At 39.5% G+C, this 23131-nt stretch overlaps 1 protein-coding gene across 3 annotated transcripts in view; it reads left to right on the forward strand.

Annotated features, from left to right (window-relative positions):
* Wdr7 (WD repeat domain 7) overlaps positions 1-23131 on the forward strand; it is a 281263-nt gene that overhangs the window by 95725 nt on the left and 162407 nt on the right. For all 3 annotated transcript variants that reach the window (XM_006525478.4, NM_001014981.1, NM_001360837.1), the window contains one exon: positions 20903-21016. In XM_006525478.4, the coding sequence (XP_006525541.1) occupies positions 20903-21016 (114 nt within the window). The remainder of the gene's footprint in view (positions 1-20902; positions 21017-23131) is intronic.

Here is a 23131-nt window from a genome sequence, read left to right on the forward strand (position 1 = left end):
ACACATGATTTAATTGAATCTGGCCCCTGCTCTGAGGCCAGAAACTAGGCAGCCTTCCTCCCCCATCCTTTCTACTTTCTCTTATATATTTACATTTGTTTTGCAAGAATTGGGACTTTCTGAGATAACCGAGTTAGGGGAATGACGTTTCTGGATACTAAGATTTTTTTTTTTAAATTACAAATTAGGTGCTCAGAATAGTCTTATAATTCTATTTTTTGGTTGAAATAGTTTTATAAAACTCTCGAATTTTTAAGACATTTACTCTGAGTAGAGGCTTCCATTTCAGGCCATGCTGAGGGGTAACTACTGCTTGCTTCCTGACTGTCAACCCCTCAACCTAGAGCATCTTACATGGTAAAGCCTTTTTGCATTTCAAGTTATGTTTCTTATACTTTTTCCTTCTCTGTCTTTTTATCGTCTGCCAGTTGTGATGGATTTCTATTGCTACTGAGCTGTTTCATTTCTCTCCTGATGGCTTCTTTCTAATTTCTGGTTTTGCTGTCTGGACTGCTGTGGGGGTAGGGCAGCCGGGTAATGAAGCTCACTGTGGTTACTGTTCCATAAGGCAGAAGTGGCCAAGGCAGATGCTGTAAGAGGAAAGATACCTGACAGAGCCTCAGAGCAAGCACTGTGTGCCGCCCGCCCTCCCTCTGTGTCTGCCCAGGTCACCTCTTTGGGGGTTTGTGGCATCCTAGGTATCTTTTTTAAAAGTGAGAATATGCTAATTCAAAGGTGAAATAAAGTGAAAATTATTTGATTAAATACTTTTGTTTTTAAAGATTTATTTATTTATTTTATGCATGTGAGCACACTGTCACTGTCTTCAGACACACCAGAAGAGGACATCAGATCTCATTACTGATGGTTGTGAGCTACCATGTGGTTGCTGGGAATTGAACTCAGGACCTCTGGAAGAGCAGTCAGTGCTCTTAATCGCTGTACCATCTCTCCAGCCCGATTAAATACTCCTTACAGAATTCCTGCCTTATAGGTCAGTTGGGATTAAAAGGTGTGTGGCTCTTTCAGAACTATCTGAAGAAATTGTAGTCATCTTATACTGAGTACTATATGTTTAAACCCCTTCTGTGTACTGGGAGGCAGAAAGGTTTTATCTTCACATGAACTATATTTATTTACCGTACAGTATATATTATATCTGCTTACAGTGTCCAGTGGGAATTAGGTATTTGTTCCCCCTTTTTCATCTAGAGTGTCAGGGAACTTGAGCTTAATTTTAAACACCCTAGACTGATAATCTATTTAACAACAATAAATGATTTTGCTTATCTGTTTTTGGCCACAAACCTAATGGAATTTCTACTTAAATATATAGCTATTTAAAAGGAAATCCCATCTATTTGACATCTTTTGAAGCATTATTCAATAATTCTGTGACTTTCCTTTTATGTATTCAATTGTCTTGGGAGCTAGTAAAATGGCCAGTTAAAAACAAAAGCATTTTTGTGTCGGTTGGTTGTTCGGACTTGGTTTAAAAAGGAACCCAATGGAATTGTGAAATCGTGGGCTGGGAGCTCTCGGTGTTAGCTGAGTGAGTGCATGGGGTCCCTCTGAGCATCAGCACTTCCATACCAGCATCAGAGGACAGGCTGCTACTGATCTCTGAAGGAGCCCTCATCGGTTTACCACAGCTAGGAACAAAGGACAGCGTGAAGGATAAGGAGATCGGACCACTTGTTCCCTGTAGTGCAGTTAGGACATGTGGTACCTCCGAGTCTGGGCCTCCTTACCTGCCATTCTCTATCTCATTCCTTTTGGGCCTCTTCTGCAGAGCTACTTGTAAGACCTGAGGCCTTACAATGATTTTGGTAATTTCTTCATTTTTTAGCTTTTGAAAGTCTGTCCCTATCCCCTTTCAGTGCAGTGGAGCAAGGCTTCTCCTCGATCTGCACTTTATGCTCAAACAACTAGGAGGCGTACCTGGCTTCCTTTGAGATATTTGTGCACTTTCACTAGTGTCTGTAAGCTTGGAAGCACTTAAGCCTGTGGAGACTATTTTAAATGTGATGTTTAAGTGGAAATGCCTGGTAATATCATTAGCTGAGGTTCTAGTGGCCTTCGTGATAATAAATGACCTAGGATCACTCACTATGAAGAAGATAGTATTGATTTGTGTCATCATTCTCTTGCTGATTTGCTGAAGACAAAATTTATAATGCTAATGGAAATAAAGTACTTTATAAAACATTCCTGTGAACACTAGAACAGGTTTTTCTAATAAAGCAAGTATTCCAGTGAGGTTTAATTAAAAATTTTGTAGTAGTTTGAATGAGAATGGCCCCTGTAGGCTCATATGTGTGAATACTTTGTCTCCCGTTGATGGAACTATTTTGGAAGGGTTAGGAGGTAGGGCCTTGGGCGATAGGGTGCTGTGTCCCTGGGCGTGGGCTGTGAGCTTTCAAAAACTAACACTATTCCTACTTATTTGTCTTTGTCTGCCTCCTACTTGTGAATAAGGCTGTCAGCTTGTTCTCCAGCACCATGCCTGCTGCCATGATTTTTTGCTGTAATTGTAATAGCTAATGGTAGTTTTTGTTCTAGTATTATTTACACATTGTGGGATTAAAGTTCTCCAACTACCTTAATACCTTTTTTTTTCTCCCCTCTCTCTTCCTCTGCTTTTTTACAAATAGTATTTGTTCTTTGCTATTCTCTAGTGATGTTGTTCTGCGGATTTAACTGCTCTTAGTGTGTTTATTAAGCATATTTTAATATGAATATATATTTTAAAGGATCCATTGTACATGGCATTTGCAGACTTTGTTGTGATTTTTAGCACTTCTAGCACACAAGCATGAAGACAAAAGTTTTCTTTCTGTTTGAACCCCACCCTAATTGACCCCACCAAAACTGAGGTTGATCTGGTTTCTTCCAGCTGTTAAATGCCAGTCCAGTCATCTGTAACAGTACTTAGTATTTTTGTAATGTTCCTGTACATGTTTTCTGTTTAATTCCATAAAACTTCCCATCACTTACAAAGATTTTCTTTGCTTGATTTAGGGATGAAAGCAACCACTGTTACCTATTTTTATTGCTTGCTTTAAAAACTTGCCCTAAAGTCAGTGCCAAGTCTAGAGTCATGGTTTTCTTCCAGTCTGGTGGAAGGACTTTATACTTACTTGGAAAGGGTGATGACACTTGCATTTGAGATGTTCCTACACTAAAGAACATCCAGCTTCAGGGAGGGATGTGGAAGAGGGTGACGATGGTTCTTAATTGGTGAACATTTCTAATGGTTTGAAGCACGATTACACTCCATCTTTGGGGCTGGGGAGAAAGAGACGAAGGTGAGAGAACAACTTTCAGGAGGAGATTCTTCTGATGTGTTAGTTGAAGTCATCAGGCTTGGCAGCAAGCATCTTCACATCTGAGCTATCTCCTAGACCCAGAAATGCTGCATTTCTTGTGCAACAAAACCTACTTGCTCTTTTTACCTCTTGTAGCCTTTGTAGAACCATTCCAAACTCTTGATGTTCTCTTCTCTAATACCATCTTGCTCTAACATGTGATTTTCTGTATCATACACATGCCACGTCCATGTATGTGTTTATACTAAAAGTGTAGAGGAAAGAGAGCTAGTCTAGAATCAGTACAAACTCATCCATAGACAACATTTCACTAAAGTTTATTTCTATGCAGGTTAACTCTGGTTTCTTTGTGACTCTTACTGCTGTGCATCATCTTTTGAGCGATATCGTCTTACTGCTTCCACAGCAAATGCAGTGCTCCTCACAGAGATACAGGGTAGTTTTTACCTAGTAGCATTACTTGCCATGATGGGCCTGCCATACCATACGGTCTGAAAAGCTGTTTCCTGGAAACACAGGACACTTCCACAATCCTATATATTTTGTTATATGTTTCATTATTTTGACTTAAAGTGTGCACATCTGTTAGGTATAGATTAGGCATTTCTGGCTTTGGAGCGTCCCTTCATTATACATAATACTATTATTTTATAGTTTGACTATTGTCATCTTAGAATAGCCATAATCAGTTGTAATAATTACTTTCTGACTTAGTTGATTGGATGACGTTAATTTGTGTAGCTTTCTTTTTCTCTAAGATACTGTGAAGTTTTCTGTGCGAAGTTGGTTTGTGTGCCTTTCTAAGAAGTACACTGCTTAGACTCTGGTTATTTATATTTTTTCCTATTAAGTATTTAAAGTAAGTACAATAGGTTTTGTTTTGGATTAAGTTTGTGGTTGAGGAATTCTTTTTTTATACTTTAAACCTTAATTGTGGGTGGGTGGGTGGGTGGGGGTGGGGGGAATGGGGGTTGTGTGCCTCAAGAGTTCAGAAAAGGGCATTGGACCTGGAGTTTCATACAGTTGCCAGGCACCGGATGTGAGTGCTGAGGATGGAATTCAGGTCCTCTGGAAGAGCAGCATGAACTCTAAGCAGCTGAGTACCATTAGCGTCCGTTGTCAGTGCTTTTCAACCAGAAAGACGTTTGTTGTCATTTCATGACCAAATCATGAATGCAGGTAACTACAGCCATCTGATATTTGACAAAAATGCCAAAACACACATCGGAGACAGCAAATGGTGAAGAATGAATTAGGACCCTGTATTTCTCCCTACCTTATAATTAGGTTCAAATGGATCAAAGACTTTGGCGTGAAGCCTGAAATGCTAAAACCAGTAGAAGAAAATATAGATGTAGGAAAGTTCTTTCTAAAGAATATGACATTTGCCCAGCAATTATGGCCAACAGTTGACAAATGGGACATGATAAAAATAAAACTAAGAACCTGCTCTGCAGCAAAGGAAAGCACTGAATGAAGAGGAAGCCCCCACAGAGGGAGGGAATCTACGAGCTGGACAGATGACAAAGGCTTCCTTTTCAGAATATATACAAATTCAACAAACAGAGTCAAGGGGACAAATGACCCAATCAAAACCTGGACGTGGATCTGAACAGGGAGTTCTTAAGAGAAGTTAAAATGGCGTCATCCTTATTCTGGAGTGGCTTATTTCATTCAGCAAAGTGCCATTCAGAGTCCCTCGTGTTGGAGAGTTGTTCAGAATTTTGGATGAGCATGAATACAATTTTATGCATGTAATCTTTGAATAATTATTTTCCCATTTATTAATGAATTAATATTTACGTTGTTCCCACTAAATAGACGTGTATATACTTACTACTATATGTATTACTGCTATGAACTTAGGTGTCTACTCTTTCATTACAATCTTGCTTTTAATTATTTTGGAACTATATTGGAAAGAAGAATTTATTGGATTATAGGGTAGATCTGTTTTTGTTTTTTAAAGAAACCTTATATTTTCTGTAACAATTATACTTTACATTCTCACCAGTAGTGGACAGAACATGAATTTCTTCACTTTCCTTGACTCCTCCCCCTTTAAATACCAGTTATCTTAAAAGGCATGAAGTGCTATTGGGGCTTTGATTTCCACTTTGCTAGTTACTGGTCCCGTTTAGCATGTGTTCCTGTGTTTGTTTACCATTTATATGTATATCTTCTATGGAAGTATATTTTTTGTGCCCATTATCTACTTTAGGATCATGTTGGAATTTATTGTTGTTGAGTTCTAACCATTTTCTGAAACATTTGTAGCTGTGGCTGGCTTGAACCCACTATGTACATTTGGGTGGCCTAGAAGTTGCAGTAGTGTTCTTACCTTTACTGCCAAAGATAAGATGTGTACCATAATCCCTAACCCAAGGATTGTGTAAATTTGCTGTAGAGTAGCATGCTATCAGATGGTTTGAAAATCGTCTGTCTCTTTTCCTAGTTGCCTTTCTTGCTCACGACTGTGCAGGGTACTGGTGGTTTACTGATTTGTAGTTCTGTTACGTGTTCCTTTAGTGTCATTCCCCTGAAAACATTGTTAGATATGATACCATGAAGCTTTGTCTCTTGTTTTCTTCTAGGAACTTTATAGTTTTAGGGCTTTAGGGGTTTAGATCTTAACATTGAGATATTTGAATCATTTGATTTAATTTTTATATATGATATAAACTCAGAATCCAATTTAAATTCTTGCTAGTAGATACTATCTAGTTTTCCAAGCTTATTTGTTGAAGTGGCTATTCTATCTTCTATACCTGTTTTAATTTAACATAGTTGTGTGTGTGCATGTCTGTGTGTATGTGTATAAGTAGCCCAATCATTTAGCTTTTGTCATTAAACGTAAGTTGGATATTGAGATTTTTTTCTTATTCTTTTTGATCTTCTTTAAAACATTATAACATCTTTTTATTATGCTTATCCTTTTAAATTGGCGTTTGGGTTTATGGGCATTCTGGTTTTGTCTAGTCTTTGGTACTGTGTGAGGGTGGTAGTGAAAAAAACTCGTCATGTCTTCATTTTTTGATAGTCTATCTTAGCATATGTCTAGAAGTGAAACTTCTGTATATCTTGCCAATTTTTTCCCTTCCACACAGATTAGATTGCTTTGCACTTTCAACAGTAGTCTCTGTGAGGTTTTTGTCCTTCAGCAGCCTTTACAGCTGAACATATTCCAAGAAACTGCATATCTGTGATGGATGAGAAATGAAATATCACCATCATTTCATTTTTACTTTTTGCTAGGAACTTGCTCACTATTTTTTCATAAGAGCCTTATGAATTTGTTTTCAAGTACCAGTTCATATTGGTAACTCTTATAGTTTTGAGTAACTGTATAAGTTTAAAGTATTATCTAGCATATCATATTTTTTAAATTTTGCTTATGAGCCTATTAAACATTAGAAGTTTTAGAGGGAGAGAGGCTGCCAGCCCTGGGAAAGGGCACATCGGGTAAATCTCCTGCTGCACAGGCGTCATGACTGGAGTCTGATCCCAGGAACACGTGCAATTGAGTAAGGATAACCAACTTTACAGAGTTGTCTCCAGTCCCCACAGTGTGCTGTGCCAGACATGGCCACATAGACACCCGCCCCCCAACACACACAATTAACACAAGTTATTATTTTAAAAGTGGCTGCCGAATTTAAGGATACTTTGTTTTTATTTGTAGAGTGGGCTTGAAAAATAAAGTTTATATCCTCTACTCTGTTTTTATATTTTGGTGATAATAGTGCTTGTCTACTTAGTTATTCTTTTTATAACTTTGTTCTGCAAGTTAATTCTTTAAAAGCTCTGCCTGAGGCAATGATGAGTGCAGCCTTAGTTAATTCAACTTTTCATTTTCCTCTAAATCATGAGTTAGATATGAATAGCTTTTAAAATGAATTGTGAGATTTAATTAGTGTAATGCAGTAGAATAATAACATGCTCCTAGAGACACATTATACTCATTACAGAGCATGCGTTTGATGTCTGCTGTCGTTTGATTCCGCTCTATCATGCTTCTAGACTGAGTTAACTGTGTTTCACAAACCTGCTCATTTCGTTTTCTCTGAGGCTTACCTCTTTACTAGTTTCTTTATGTTCCATCTAAGAGGATATTTTTATATTTTATGACCTAATCTATTTCATTGTGATCTGAGGCTATGCAGTCTTCATACAAATAAATCCATGTAAGTATTTCACTGATAATACCTCCTTGAGAGCAAGATAAAAACTTTTAATTTTTAGATTGCTTGTCTAGCATATATTAATTGTTTTAAAGAGGTGATGTTATATACAGATTGTATTTTTCTTCCTTGCTAGACTGTTGATAACTTCTTGGCTGGCCTTGTTATTCTGCCTGTTGGTTTATTATTCTAGTGTTTGCCCAGAGGTTCTCTTTTCATTTGGTTCTGGTGTCCATTTGATGTGGCCTCGATGATTAAGCTAGCATTTGGCTGTTTTCTGGCACGTGCTCTGTATCTCTCTTGTGTCTTCCCTACCTTCCTCCTGGGACTGTCATGTGTGTAAGGAGCCAGTAGAGCCTTTAGTAGAGCTATGAGAGACAACAGTCCGGGGACTGGGGGTACATTCTGCTCCTGGGTTCGTGCTGTAGGTCTTCTCAGTGGACAGAGCTGAGAAGGGACTCACTCTCATTCTTTGTGCGCCTGCCCCTCTGTTCTCTGCTCTCCTTTCTGGGTCTCTCTCCTCTGCCTCCCTTTCTCCTGCTTCCTGGCTATCATCACCCTACTTAAAAGAACCCGGAGTTCATGTGAATGTTACCCACTTTTATTACACAAAGATTCATTCTAGCCCTCCCCTTTTGCTTATTTGGAATTTCTTCCTCTGAGTAAAATTAATCTGTTCTCATTATCCACAGTAGATTTGCCTGTTTTCCCCAACCCTCGTAGACTTCATGTAATTTAGAATTTCTAACACATACCTTGTAAAAACCAGTTAACACTAGGGTGCAGTGTTCGCGTACAGTTCTCACTTATTTAGATCGGTAGCTTTACATTGTCCAGTCCTTTGGCCTGTTTCTGCTGCTCTTAGTTCAGTGTCTTTTATGTTCCCACCTTTCTCGTCTTATGCAGTAAGGCTTGTAATAGACTCATTTGCAGGAGTGTGCACCTCATCGAGATTTCCCTAGCATTCTGGTTAATCCATTATTTCAAACAATTGCATTTAATAAAGTTAACTCTGTCATATTTGGATCTTTAGGGTATGACACATTACTAGATTTTTTTGTATCTCTTGGTTGCAGTTTTACAGAGAGCCTTTCCCACCTTTGAACATTTTCCTGGTGTGACTCTGTAATCAACCCGCCTGCAGCACTGTGCTGAACTCCCCCACGATCATGTTTGGATGCAGTACAGTAAATGGCATCTTACTGTGTTTTCTCTTGTTTCCATTTGGTTAAACACAAAGACAAAAAGCAGTCTCACCAGGTTGCTAAAGAAACTTTTTTTAAAAATTGGTTGTTTCTCAGAGAGTGTAGATTTAGGTAAAACCCCCAGGCCCCAGTTTTCCCATAGTGCCTAAGGCTGGCTACCCAGACTGACTTCCTGAAACTATGCTGATAACCAAAAGGAGAACAGTGGGACTCTGCTGTTTCACCTCAGATGGTAAGTTCTCAGTGCATAGTTAACAACGTTAGCACCTTTTTTTTTCCCATTTTTTATTAGGTATTTAGCTCATTTACATTTCCAATGCTATACCAAAAGTCCCCCATACCCACCCACCCCCACTCCCCTACCCACCCACTTCCCCTTTTTGGCCCTGGCGTTCCCCTGTACTGGGGCATATAAAGTTTGCGTGTCCAATGGGCCTCTCTTTCCAGTGATGGCCGACTAGGCCATCTTTTGATACATACTTTAGCACCTTTTTAATGACATGTATTACATCTTCTGCTCTTTCTACCGCATGGTGCCAGGTGCATGTCTTAAAGGAGTCATGCTTATGAGCTGGTAGGGTGGCAAAGGCCTTTAGTCTCTGGGAGCCAGAGTCAGGTGGGTCTCTATAAACACAAAACTAGCTTGATCTACATGGTGAGTTCTAGGTTCACAAAGGTTACATAATAAGACTCTGCCTAAAAAGGTAAAAAGAGTTTATTCCTTTTCTATCTGTGTTAGGGTTCGCTAGAGGAACAGACCTAATATAATGAACCCATGTATATCAAAATGGGGTTTATCATAGTAGTTTACAGGCTATGGTCTGGCTAGTACGACAGTGGTTGTCTTCTGACAGAAAGGCCTAGAATCTGATAATTGCTCAGTCTGTGAGGCTGGATGTCTCAGTTGGCCTTCAGTAATGTTGGAAGTTTGAAGAAGAAGGTCCTAAGTCAGTGAAGGAGTGGCTCAGTGGCAGATGAATGACCTTGCCAGTGACAGTGAGGGAAAGCAGGGGAAACAGCCTTCCTTCTTCCCTGTCCTTTTCTGTGGACTGAAACACAGGGTGTGGCCCAGATTTAGTGTGGGTCTTCTGACCTCCAGTGATGCAGGTTTCTTTCCACCTCAGATAATTCAATCCAGAAAAGTTCCTCATAGATGTGCCCAGCTGCTTGGGTTTTAGTCAACTCCAGATGTAGTCCTGTTGACAACCAGGATTAGCCATCACAGCTTTTCCTTCTTCTGTCAGTGGCTTATTTCTCACTGTGTGTTGGGCTCCAGCCTCTGCTATCTCCTTAGCTTCATTCCCCACATGCTGCCACACCTACCTTCCCCCGTCCATGGTCTTTTAGAATGCTGCTCTTTTGTCTTGGAACTGTCTTCACTGAGAGTCATCCCATTATACATGTGATAGACCCTCTAGACCCAGCTTGGAAGGTTCCACCTCGACTTCTTGTTCGTACACACTTAGGAGTCTGCTTTAGTGGCTTGCCTGTCTGTTTCTCTAGTGAAAGGTCTTATATTCCCCCTATAGTTTTGTTCCCTTTGCTTAGAAAGCCACTCACACACACCCCAAATTCTTTTAAATGAATGGGTAATTTTTCTCCCTATTTGATTGCCTGTATTTGGAAAAATAATCTAGAAAAGTGATTTTTCAAACTTTTTTTTGAAAAAAGTGTTTAGTCTTCAAATGAAAACTTCTGTAAAACATATGCATGCTGCTTCACACAACTACTTAATGAGGTGAAAAATGGGTCTCTGCTTGAAAATTACTGGCTAATCACTGCATCTAGTCACACATCGTTCTTTGTTTTCATACAGAAAACAATCTTTTCTCTGCACAGGTGAGGGTATTTCTCATGTCCACGTTCCTGTAGCTTTTCCCTCAAGACTGCTCACAGCAGCCTCTGAAGCTGAGGCTCTCTTTGCACCCCATGTCTTACCTTGAGAAGTAGCCGGAGTGCTCTCAGTCACTATGGAGATGTGAGCTCTTGGCAGTTGCCTGTTTCTCCATATGAGCAGTGCTGTGCCTTCTGATTCCTTTAGATGTGGCCCACATTCAGTGTCTTTGCTGTTAAAGCCTTATTGTTTGCTGCCTCCATCAGCGTCACTTCCATTGACTTTAAAGCACCTGACTGTTAATGTGTGCTTAGCATGTATCCATTGTGTCCTGACTGCTAATGTGTACTTAGCATGTATCCATTGTGCCCTGACTGTTAATATGTGCTTAGCATGTATCCATTGTGTCCTGACTGTTAATGTGTACTTAGCATGTATCCATTGTGTCCTGACTGTTAATATGTGCTTAGCATGTAATCATTGTGCCCTGACTGTTAATATGTGCTTAGCATGTAATCATTGTGTCCTGGCTGTTAATATGTGCTTAGCATGTATCCATAGTGTACTGTTTGTGCTGCTTGGCTTTCTGTCTGCACAGCCATTGCTAGTGTACAAAGAGAGAAAGGAGAGAGGCAGCAAGGAAGGGAGATAGAAAGGAAAAGAAAGGATATGGATTTTTGAAGGGGTCCAGTGACAGATTCTCAAGCAGTTCTAAGATGGGTAATTCTGCATGCAATTGAGGGTTCAAGTCAGGCTGTTTCAATGTTAGCATGTGTCAGGACAGTTTTGCCTTTGTTTTGCAACACCTGGAAGGGCACAGCATATGAGTCGTTCTTTCATATATGTTTTCTGAAACAAAAAATGGATTTTAGTCTACTTATAACCTGCAAATTAAACACATATTTTAAAAGGTACCTATGGTGAATTTCAAGTTTTAGGTATTATTTTTACTGCAGATTGTCTTCAGTGCTGTTTGGAAAAGAAGAGAACGGAGCTCCATGTTCTCACACTAATACTCTGTTGAGTGTTAGTGTTAGTGTTAGTGTTAGTGTTAGTGTTAGTGTTAGTGTTAGTGTTAGTGTTCTCACACTAATACTCTGTGGAGCTGAAGCGCACCTGTGGTGTGCACTACTTGTGCATTTTCCTGCTTGTTTGGCTGTTTTCAGAATGGCTTATAATTATATTTTTTATAAGAGCAGTTTCATGAATAGTTCATAATATCAGGTAGGAAAATGTATTTCCATAATTATGCATCAATTCTCATGTTACCAAGTAATCCTATCCTAATTTAATCTTAAACTATTTTAATAATTTTTTATTTCTCTAATTACATTGTGTCTGTAATAAGCCTATTTCTTTCTGACAAATTAAAATGATCTTTATTCAGAATAAGGGATAACTACCTTCAAATTATTTTGCGTGAAATCTTTTCATAAGAGAACATCTATAGTGTTATAATTTTTGTTTTTGATGCTTAGAGAAGGAAAAGTAGATACTGTGTCTTTAATGGAAAGCAAAAGGTTATCTTCTATGGCCTTTGTGTGTATGTGCTGATGTGAATGTAGGCAGCCAGACAGGCAGTGTGTGCAGAGAGACTAGGGAACGGCTGCGGATCGATATGTGTGGTGTGAAGTGAATTAATGTGAGGCAGGCCGTCTGTCTGTCATGAGATTGTGGGGAACGTGGAGCAGTGTTGGTCAGCACTGCACAGATCTGCCTCTAATATGTTCCTGCCTTCTGCCTGAAATGCAATGGAGAGATTCACACATTCCCTTATTGCTGGCTTTCACTTCATTCAAAGTAAATGTTCATATCAAATCATTGCCTCAAGTGTGCTTTAATTAGATCATGGGAACACCACAGTTGCAAGAAACTGATGAAATCAAAATGCCTGCTATTGTTCTGGATATAGTTTTCAATCTCACTGGAAATCTATATTTTATGAGAATGAGAAATATAATTTTTATTAACATTTTGTATGTTTTTGTTCTTCACTCTTAACAATTTTATCCTTATTTTTTAATCCTCTGTAAAATTATAAAGTTACAGTGAACTGAACTTGTTTTATATTACAATATTAGTTAACATGCTGAATTAAAAACTCTTACAAGGTTGAAGTCTCTTTGCTTGTGGTGTTAATCACGTGACATGACAGAATTTCCCTGAGTTCATTTCACTTGTCATTACTCAGATGTTGTAAACCAGTTGGAAAAAATGCTTATAATATATAGGATATGAGATGTACATTTTGGCTGTAATGTAAACTTGACTGTTGAAATTAAAAAGCCTATTTATGTGTCCAGGTGTTTAGCCTGCACACACCTCTGTTTCCTATGTTTCCTTGCCTGGCACTCTGCGGTCAGAAGGGGCACCAGGTCCTCCTTAACTGGACTCACAGATGTAATGGACCACTGTGGGCGCTGGCAGCTGAACCTGGTTTCTCTGGAAATTCAGGTCTTAACTGCTGAGCCGTCTCTCCAGCTCCTATTGGTAGAATTTTGCATATAGTTTTAGTCTATTGTATTAAAGACCATGTTTTTATATTGACATTAAAATATTTTCTACTAATTAAAAACAGCATATGTTATGTTAATATATAGCTGGGAATGCTTGATTTTTATCCTAGGTCTTTGACAATAGTGAGTGACCTTAGCTATGGAAACAACAGGTCTCATAAAAGTCTTCCGTCGTCTGTCCCTCTCGTCTCCTGCTCCATGCAGTGCTCCCCACCCCATGCTGTCGGAGGGAGACTTCCTTCTACCATTTTCCTGCCTCATTCCGGGTTCCATGAATTTCTATTTTCTTCCTGGATTCTCATTATAGATCTGTATGGCAAGACCTGTGATGGTAAAATGCACATTGTTGCATTTTGTAAGACCTGCATTTGTAAACTTACTCATCTATACATTTACTGTATATCTTTCATTAGGTCTCTTGCGCCCTTATATGTTTATTTTCAATGTGTTCTTTCCCCTTAATACCTTTAATGTTATTTCCTAGCATAATTAATTAATATAATTTGTATTATTGGATTGAAATTATTCTCATTGTATTCTGTTCAATCCAATTTATTGAAATTTACGTCCAATATTTTAAGTATATTTGTCAAAAATATACTTGTTTATTTTAAATGTAATTTGACATGTAAAATGAGTTTATAAGATAAAAATCAAAGAATCTTCATATAATTAATGGCTTAAACCTTTGTTCTTGAATAAGCAAGTTTATGTTTATAGAGCTTATAAAAATTCTTTTTTTTAATTTTTCCAAGAATATTTAATACTTTTGGATAATGAATCATGAGGAAGTAATTTTATGCCTTGAAAAGCTTATGCTTTTATATCAATAATTTTCTCTTATCTTTGTATTTCATTGGAAATAATATTCCAGGAGCTGAGGGCTGGAGTCAGAGCTTAGCAGGGAGGAGCCCATGCTGTCCATGCAGGGGACCAGGCTTCAGATCCCAGCACCCCACCAGGCAACTCAAAGATCCATGTAACTCTAATTTCAGGGGATCCAATGCTCTTTTGACCTCCATGGGCTCTAGAAACACATGTGGTACATATACATTCACACAGGCCTTATGCTAGATCAGATAGAAATAAATCTTTAAAGAGCATAAGAGCCTAAAACTAGCCATGTGCAAGGCATGGCCATGGAAGCCTGTGATCCCAGGGTTGCTGGAAGCAGGGACTTGTGCATCTCATAGGCTTGCTGGCCTATCCCAGCCAATCAGTGGGCTCCAAGTTCTCAATAAGCCCGTGTCAAAGATAAGATGCTCTGCGTGGGTGAACAGAGAGAGATCAAGGAGGAAACCCCATGTGAAACTCAGGCCTCCACACATACATGTCTTTACAGGCACACCTATATACATCTTCACATATGTACACACTGCCTACACACAGAAAGAAAATAATATTTCCTCACAATTTTCGGTTCTGTTTTTTGACTATTGTATCTTTTTGAAATAGTTGTCTACTTATAATTTACATGTAGTAACATGTATCGTTTTGGTTCATGGTTATGAACAATATGTTTGGTCACATTCAACTCCCACAAGGAGAATATAGTTGAGCTTTGTCTTTAGAGGTTGATTTATCAAATCCTTTGTTGTGCCCTTCACCCCTGCCAGCCACGGACCCTGTGATGTCTGTGTGTCTTAAGAGAGTAAACAACATGCATGTAAATACTGCGGAGACCTGAAGCAGCAGAGTACGCTTTGGGGTTTCTAACAGTGCTGTGGTACCTTCTCTGGCAGATAGAGTATAAAGTGCTTAGCATTATTTTAAAATGCTATTGATCTTTATATGGCCTGATATTTTGAAGTTATTTCCTGAAAACAGTCGGCAAGAATGCCTTTGGCGGAGAGTTTGAGAGTGTTGTGACTTGGCTGTCAGTCTTCAGCACCTAGCCACCACTGCCTTCCAGAACATTTAAGGAGTCGCAGGGAGTTGGCTGCCATCACTGCTCAGTGTTATGGGGGTTGTGACTTTGAGCTTATATTGGAAACAATGGTCTTTCCTTCTTTCCCTTATCAGTAGCTAAGTAGTGCTAAAGATTGTGAGGATTAACTTAGAATTGCACGCCCAGGCAGTCAGGAACGTAGTTTAAATATTTTCATAAAGCATGCATTCTTGGGGTGGTGATGTTGTTTAGTTGGTAGACTGCTTATCTCCTTCATCCGTCCTGGCGCTGAGGTAATAATGGCAGGAATATCATACGTTCAAGGTCATTCTCAGCCACATAGCAAATGCCTGGCTATGTAAGACACTGGGTCAAAGCAAAAACAAAACCAAGTGAGAGAAAGTCATGTATTCCTGACAGAGGAAAATTCTCGTGGGGTCTCAGTTTGCTACTGTATGAATGCTCTACTAGTCTTTCTTCTTCCGTTTTTGGGGAGTACCCACAGCATACACATAGTGTCATGGAGCGGCTTGGCTGATACAGAATGTTAGGAAGCCAGATGGCTTTATGGAAGTATAAGGCATTTACTAACCTTTCTGAACCATACACAATTTGGAGAGCTTTTTTCTGTTCATACAACTGTGCAGCCACCATCACAGTTGTTGAAAGTGTTCACCTGAAAGTGATCCGCACCACTCAGCAGCATCCTCCATGATGCCCCACTCCTGCCCATCCGTAGGTCAGTGTGCCGCTCTGCATCTCCTTCCTTCCTTCCTTCCTTCCTTCCTTCCTTCCTTCCTTCCTTCCTTCCTTCCTTCCTTTTTAAAGATTTGTTTTATGTATGTGAGTACACTGTCGCTGTCTTCAGACACACCAGAAGAGGGCATCGGGTCCCATTACAGATGGTTGTCACGCACCATGTGGTTGCTGGGACTTGAACTCAGGACCTCTAGAAGAGTAGTCAGTGCTCTTAACTGCTGAGCCATATCTTCAGCCCACTTCTCCACTTTCTATGTCAGTCGATTTCACTGTCTTAGCTGTTTGGGGTCATAAAATGAGGTGATTCTTTTAAGTTTCTAGTGGGTCTATTGCAGCAGCTATCAGAGCTCCATCTTGTATTGCTGAGAAGCAAGCATTCCACTATATGACTATATTATAATTTTGTCTCACTTTGAGCACTTTTTGGCTTTTATACATAATGTTGCTGTATATATTTATGGGTTAGTTTTCATGAGGACATGGTTTCATTCCCTGGCAGTAGTTGCTGGATCATATGCAAACTCTGTTCAGTATTTGGAGTAATTGGAGCACTGCCCCCCGGTGAGATTTGGGAGCTTCATATTCGGTCTCGGCACTGGTCCTGTTAAATATGCGATTTTTAAAAAATTCTCTCTCTCTCTCTCTCTCTCTTTTTTTCTCGTCTGTGTCTTGCCCTTTTCTCCTCTTAATAGGGTTTTTGCAGAGCAAAATTTGTTTTATTCCTGATGAGGCCCAGCTAGTCAATATTTCTTCATGTGGATTATGCTTTTATTATCAAGTCTAACCTTAGGGATCAATGATTTTTTTTTTAATTAAAAAAATTCTAATTGTTTTATTTTTTTGGTTTTTTGTTTTTGTCTTTTGTTTTGTTTTGTTTTGTTTTGTTTTTCAAGACAGGGTTTCTCTGTATATCCCTGGCTGTCCTGGAACTCACTCTGTAGAACAGGCTGGCCTAGAACTCAGAAATCTCCCTGCCTCTGCCTCCCAAGTGCTGGGATTAAAGGCATGCGCCACCACGCCCGACAATTGTTTTATATTTTAAGTTTAAGTCCATAATTGATGTGAGTTAATTTTGTATAAGAGATATAGTTTAGTTGGGATATACTTTCCTCCTAATGACTCATACATAAGAGCTTTATCTCCAGTGTGGCAGCATTGAGAGATGGAGGAGCCTTTCAAAGGTGAGGGCAGCAGGAGGTTGGTCAGTTATTGCTGATGTCTTCTGGGAGTGATTGAGGTAGTGCTTATGGGACCCCATGCTTGTTCTGTCTTCAAGTATCATCATTTAATCTTTCTTTCCATACTCTTACTGTTATGATTTTATATACCACTTACCACGAGGTCCTCACCAGAACCTCAACTCATAGTGCATGTCAGCACCAGGTCTTTGTTACTCCAGAGTAACCCAGTGGAATTTTATTAAACTGGAAATAAGATGAAATTCTCCAACAAATGGATGGACCTAGAAATTATATTAAGTGATAATAAATTTAATAAATTTAAGTAGACTCAGAAAGACAAATATTATATATTCTCTGCCATATGGGCAATGTAGCTTGTATGGGTATACTTACACATACATACACATACATACACAGAGACACACATGAGAGAGGGGGGTGGCAGGCAGGCAGAGGTGGGGAGGAGGATGGGAGGGGGAGTTCATGTGAGAATAGGCCAGGAACATAGAATGTGTCAGAGGGAGGAGACTGGGGTGGAGTTTGTAGAGTCTTTTCAGAAAGAGGCTTTAAGGTAGGTACGTTGGTAGTAACAATGATCCAAGTCTTATCTTTTATTCTCTAACACTAATTGTTGTAGTTGTCTTTTGGAATTCTCTGTATTTTTTACATGGGCAATTATTTTATCCTTGAATAGTATGCATAGTCAGTGTGCTTTGGAGAGACAGAACCAGGATCAATAAGTGGGTGATGGATGGATGGATGAATAGGTAGGTAGGTGGATGAGAGGTGATTATCTAGAGAAATTGGTTCATGTAATCAAATAGGCGAAGTCTCACAATAGGCGATGTACAGGGAGAAGCTCTGGAAACGTGTTAATATTAGGGCTTAGTCTAAGTCTGAAAGCCTAGGTGGCTTAAGACCTATCTGTACATGAACTCCATCAACTGAGTACCTAATGAAATCCCACACAGGAGCAGTTGGGATTGTTCTTTGCTTTTCTTTCTTTTTGTCTTCCCTTGCCTTGCCTTTTCTTCCCCCTTCCCCCTTCCCCCTTCCCCCTTCCCCCTTCCCCCTTCCCCCTTCCCCCTTCCCCCTTCCCCCTTCCCCCTTCCCCCTTCCCCCTTCCCCCTTTCCCCTTCCCCCTTTCCTTTCCTTTTCTTTCCCTTTCTTTCTTCTTTCTTTCTCTCTCTCTTCATCTCTCTCTCCCCTCCCTTCCTTCCTTCCTTCCTTCCTTCCTTCCTTCCTTCCTTCCTTCCTTCCTTCCTTCCTTCCTCTCTCTCTCTCTTTCTTCCTTTTTGTTTTTTATTTTTTTATTTTTTGTTCTTTGAAACAGGGTTTCTCTGTGTAGCCCTGGCCATCCTGCAACTCACTCTGGAGACCAGGCTGGCCTCAAACTCAGAAATCCACCTGCCTCTGCCTCCCAAGTGCTGGGATTAAAGACATTCACCACCACTGCCTGGCCTGCATTGTTCTTTTCAAAGTGCATACATTTTATCTTCTGTTTTGATAGTTCATAGAGTTTTCTTATATTTTTACATTGATAAATATGGTCAGAGTGTAATCTTCCCGTATTCCCTATTATAGGGTGATGGGGATTGAATTTTCTCTGTTAAATATAAATGTTAGCTGCAGGTTTTCCTAGACATCTTACACATTGAACAATTCCCCCCAATTTTTGATTTTCCTATAGTTTTAAAAAATTCATCTTTATAGAAGTGTCAACTTTTTTCAAATAATTCCTATGATCGCTTGCTTTTGTTTAGCTCACTCTTTGGATTACACTGTTTGGCTTTTAACCTCAGCCAGATTTGTATCCCTGAGGTAATTCTTCTTGGCCACATTTTATAAACCTTTCTATATATTGCAGACTTACTTGTTTAATTTATCAACCAATTTCCCTTTCTTCCTCCCCCCCCCCCTTTTAGACAGGGTTTCTTACTATGTAGTTTGGCGGGTCTTGAACGTTCTGTGTAGATCAACGTTCTGTGTCTCCAAGTCACAGACATCTCTCTGTTTCGTGAGAACTGTGATTAAAGGCATTTACCATTATGCTTAACCCACATTTGTTTATATTTCATTCAGGATATTTCACATTCTATTCATGAAATATCTTAGTTCATAGTGTTTAGTTTTTATTCCAAGTTTTATAACCTCTTTTTCTGAGACACATCAATCAAAGCGACAATGTAAGGTTTTAGTCTTTTGACCTCAGTTCCATTGAGATGTATGTGTTCGCTTTGGAAACTCTGCGTACAATCCTGAATGTCTTCAGTGGAATGAATGCCTTGTACAGCTCTGGACTCCATGGGTGGCTTGACAGCATTCACACTGTATTGTATGAGTGTGAGTCTTCATGGCTGTGCTGTGCTGTTCTGTAATACTCCCCTCCTTGTCCCAAGAACTCGCTTCCTAGCAAACCTTGTGATGAAATGATGTGGGGTGTCAGGCCAGAGGGTAGGGAACTTAGCAGTGTCGTTCCGTTGAGCACTTTGTCTCGCTGGTTAAATAGGATGAGTGTAAATGGCCTCCTTCTCATCCACTGTGTTCACTTTCACTGAATCTCCTCATTTCGTAGAAAGGAAAGTGCTAGCAAGCATCGCTGTCCAGACTGCTCTTTTTGATATCTTCATTCCAGCCTCTCTGATTGTTTTCACAATTATTGGCTGCTAGCAAAAAATGAGAATGAGACTTCAAAGGTTATATTTTAATTCAGTTATATGAAAAAATGATTTTTGATTTTTTTGAATCATTTGAACAATGTGTCCTTTTAGGGATTTTTTTTTCCTTTTTATTCCCCTCTCTTTGAGTTTATTTCTCAGGTGGAGAGTGTTGATTAAGTAATTAATAGTTTTCTAATAAATCCCTCCTTCATGCTAAAATTGATCTTTTGAATTCAACAATAAATATACTTTATAGAGTGGTAACACCATCATTTTCTGTTCCCTGGGGACCGTTTTTTTGGTATTATTGCTGCCTTTTTCTTTCCTTTAGTTATTCCCCTCCTTTGCCTCTTCCCTTCTTTCCCACACTGTAAAGCAGCTCTGATTAACTGACGCTACCAACAATGGTATTCTGCTGTCCATAGTCAATCTTTGGTCTGTGGTCACCTAGTAACGGGTTCACTTGACATCACTCATAGTGCTGAATAAGTTAAGGATGATCTTTCTCTCTGGGTGCTTTTGGTAAGCCTGGGAAATTGTGTAAGGCAATACACCTCAGAAAAGAAAAGAAATCCCTCAGTACCTATAGCATTCAGTTTGAAAACATTTAGATGGCTGCTATTTAAGCAAATATTAACATACTTCTTTTAAAAACTTGATGAGAAATTTCCACTTCTATAGTAACCATGATGGACTGATGATAATCATATAAAAACACTATAAAGTCTACTTTCCATTGCCCCCTTAGAAATAATATAGTAAATGTGTATTAACACCAAAATATATCTTTAGAGAGATAAGGTCATGGAGGAAAAAGACATCCGTGTGAACTAGCAGAATGCACAGTGTTCAGTATGATTATTATGTTCCCCATCCCTGATTCTTTCATAGCAGGAAATGGTTTTCTTTGGAGGCAGTGTATGTCTGCAAGCACACTCCTCCTTCGTCTTCACCTGCTTGTCATCCCCAAGTATGGACATAATAACATAGAAGAGAGTAACCTTTCAGTTAGTCCCTACTTTACATTGTTTGTCTGGTTGCTGCATTAGTCTCTCTAAATCAGGTAATGTAAGTGTCGCAAAAGTGTTGGTGAAAGAAACCAAATCAAAATGTTAATTTATATCAACATTTTGTATCTGATTTTCTCGGATGTTGATTAAAACTAAACACAGATCTACCTATGCACAGTCACCCATATTAATAAACAGCAGAAATGAATGCTTTATTCCTTTATCTGTTTATTATTATGCACATGTTGGATGCCACCTTTTGAGTAAGTGAAAGCTTTACCGGTCGCCCTCGTCTCTTTCATTTTGTAAAGTGACATCTTGTCACTCTTATCTTTGTAGCTGGCGTCACGGCGGAAGCCATGCAGACTATGGCAGCTGCTCCAGATGCCTCGGGCCCAGAAGCCAAAGTCCAGGAAGAAGAGCATGACCTGGTGGATGATGACATCACTGCAGGTAAGCCTGGGCGGAGGAGGAGCGCGCTGGAGCTCACAGTGGCAGTTCAAACTGTTTTCTAAGTTGTTTATTGATTGGGGTTGTGTCTTGTGAGGGAAGGAAGGTAGGAATCTTTCTTTGTTTGTTTGTTTGTTTGTTTATTTAAAACCCCTAATTTTATTCCCCTCCCGGTCCACCCCTCCAACTGTTCCACATCCCATTCCTCCTCCTCGCTCCCCTGTCTCCACGAGGATGTTCCCACACCCCACTAGACTTCTAAACTCCCGGAGCCTCCAGTCTCTTGAGGGTTAGGTGCATCTTCTCTGACTAAACCCAGACCCAGCAGTCCTCTGCTGTATATGTGTTGGGGGCCTCATATCAGATGGTGTATGCTGCCTGGTTGGTGTTCCAGTATCTGAGAGATCTCCAGGGTCCAGGTTAATTGAGACTGCTGGCCCTCCTACAGGGTCACCCTCCTCTTCCCCCTAATTCAACCACAGGGATCAGCAGCTTCTGTCCACTGTTTGGGTGCAAATATCTGCATCTGACTCTTTCAGCTGCTTGTTGGGTCTTTCAGAAGGCAGTCATGGTAGGTCCCTTTTTGTGAGCGCTCCATAGCCTCAGTAATAGTGTCAGGTCTTGGGGCCTCCCCTTGAGCTGGATTCCACTTTGGGCCTGTCTCTGGACCTTTTTGTCCTCGGACTTCTAACTCCATTTCCATCTCTGCAGTTCTTTCAGACAGGAACAATTATGGGTCAAAGTTTTGACTGTGGGATGGCAACCGCATCCCTCACTTGATGCCCTGTCGTTCTGCTCTCTCAGTTCCCTCTCCCCAATGTAGGGCATCTCATCTAAGGTCCCTCCCTTTGAGTCCTGAGAGTCTCACCTCCAGGTCTCTGGTACATTCTGGAGGGTTCCCCAACCTCCTTCCTCCTGAGGTTGCCTGTTTCCATTCTTTCTACTGGCCCTCAAGAATTTCAGTCCTTTTCTCCCACCCAGCACCAAATCATATTCCCCTCTCTTCCCCACCCCCATCCCTTTTCCTTCCCATGTCCCTTCCTCCCCCTTGTGGTTGCTTTTTTCTCCCTCCCAAGTGGTACTGAGGCATCCTTACTTGGGCCCTTCATTTTGACTAATTTTAATTGCTGACTCTTCACATTCATTGTGCTGAATTTCTTTGATTGCATTGAGGATAAAAACAGACTGGATAATTTTATTGAAATTAAAGTGAGATTTTTTTTTTGGTGATCTTTTTGTTTTGTTTTGGTTGTTTGTTTGCAAATGCATAAAAGTAGTTGAAAATATGACTAAAATCTCTAGTTATTATTAAAGTGAGTAATAACCAAAAATTAAAAAAAAATATGTGACCAGAAAATATCAGTAAATTCTTTGATAAAATAAATTGAAAGTAGGATGTTACTTCTGTCATAGCAATATGTAGCAGGTCTATTATTCTTGCCACCTGAATGCCGTTCACTGGGAAGAAGTTGAGAGAACTCAGTGTTTTCCTTCGGGAGCTGAAGAGCTTATGTGTTAGAGCTGTACCCTTAGGCAGTGGTTTTGAATACATTTTGCCTAAATAGGAGAGCAACAGATTTTCCCATGAGATGAGATGATGGTGCTTCCTTGTTACTTTTTAATACAGATTTTTATTCTTTGAAATTATAATTGTAACATTTCCCCCTTTTGTTTTCTTCCCTCCAATGTCTCCTACTTGCTCTCTTTCAAATTCATGGCTGCTTCTTCTCTGTTACATATAAACATGGATACAAACACGCATGCATATATGTGGGGGTATATGTATATATATATATTTCTAAATATATAATTAGAGCCTGCTTAGTCTATAATGTTACCAATGTGTGTATAATCGTCTGGATCATACACACTTGGAATTGGATTACCAATTGTTTTTAACATGTAAGTCTTCTGGTAAAAATATCATCTGATTTAAATATAAATGCTGTTAGGAACCTCTAAATTTTCAGAAACCATTTAGCATTAAAGAATACAGTTCCTTTCAATAGTAGCTAAAGAAAACCATTCATTTGCAGATGCTTTTGAAGTAGGAAGATACTTTTTAGCTCCTTTTTATTGATTTTTAAAAACAGTGCTCTGGATATGTTTTATCTTAAA

This window comes from Mus musculus, chromosome 18, assembly GCF_000001635.26.
Source record: "Mus musculus strain C57BL/6J chromosome 18, GRCm38.p6 C57BL/6J".
NCBI classification, from domain to species: Eukaryota; Metazoa; Chordata; class Mammalia; order Rodentia; family Muridae; genus Mus; species Mus musculus.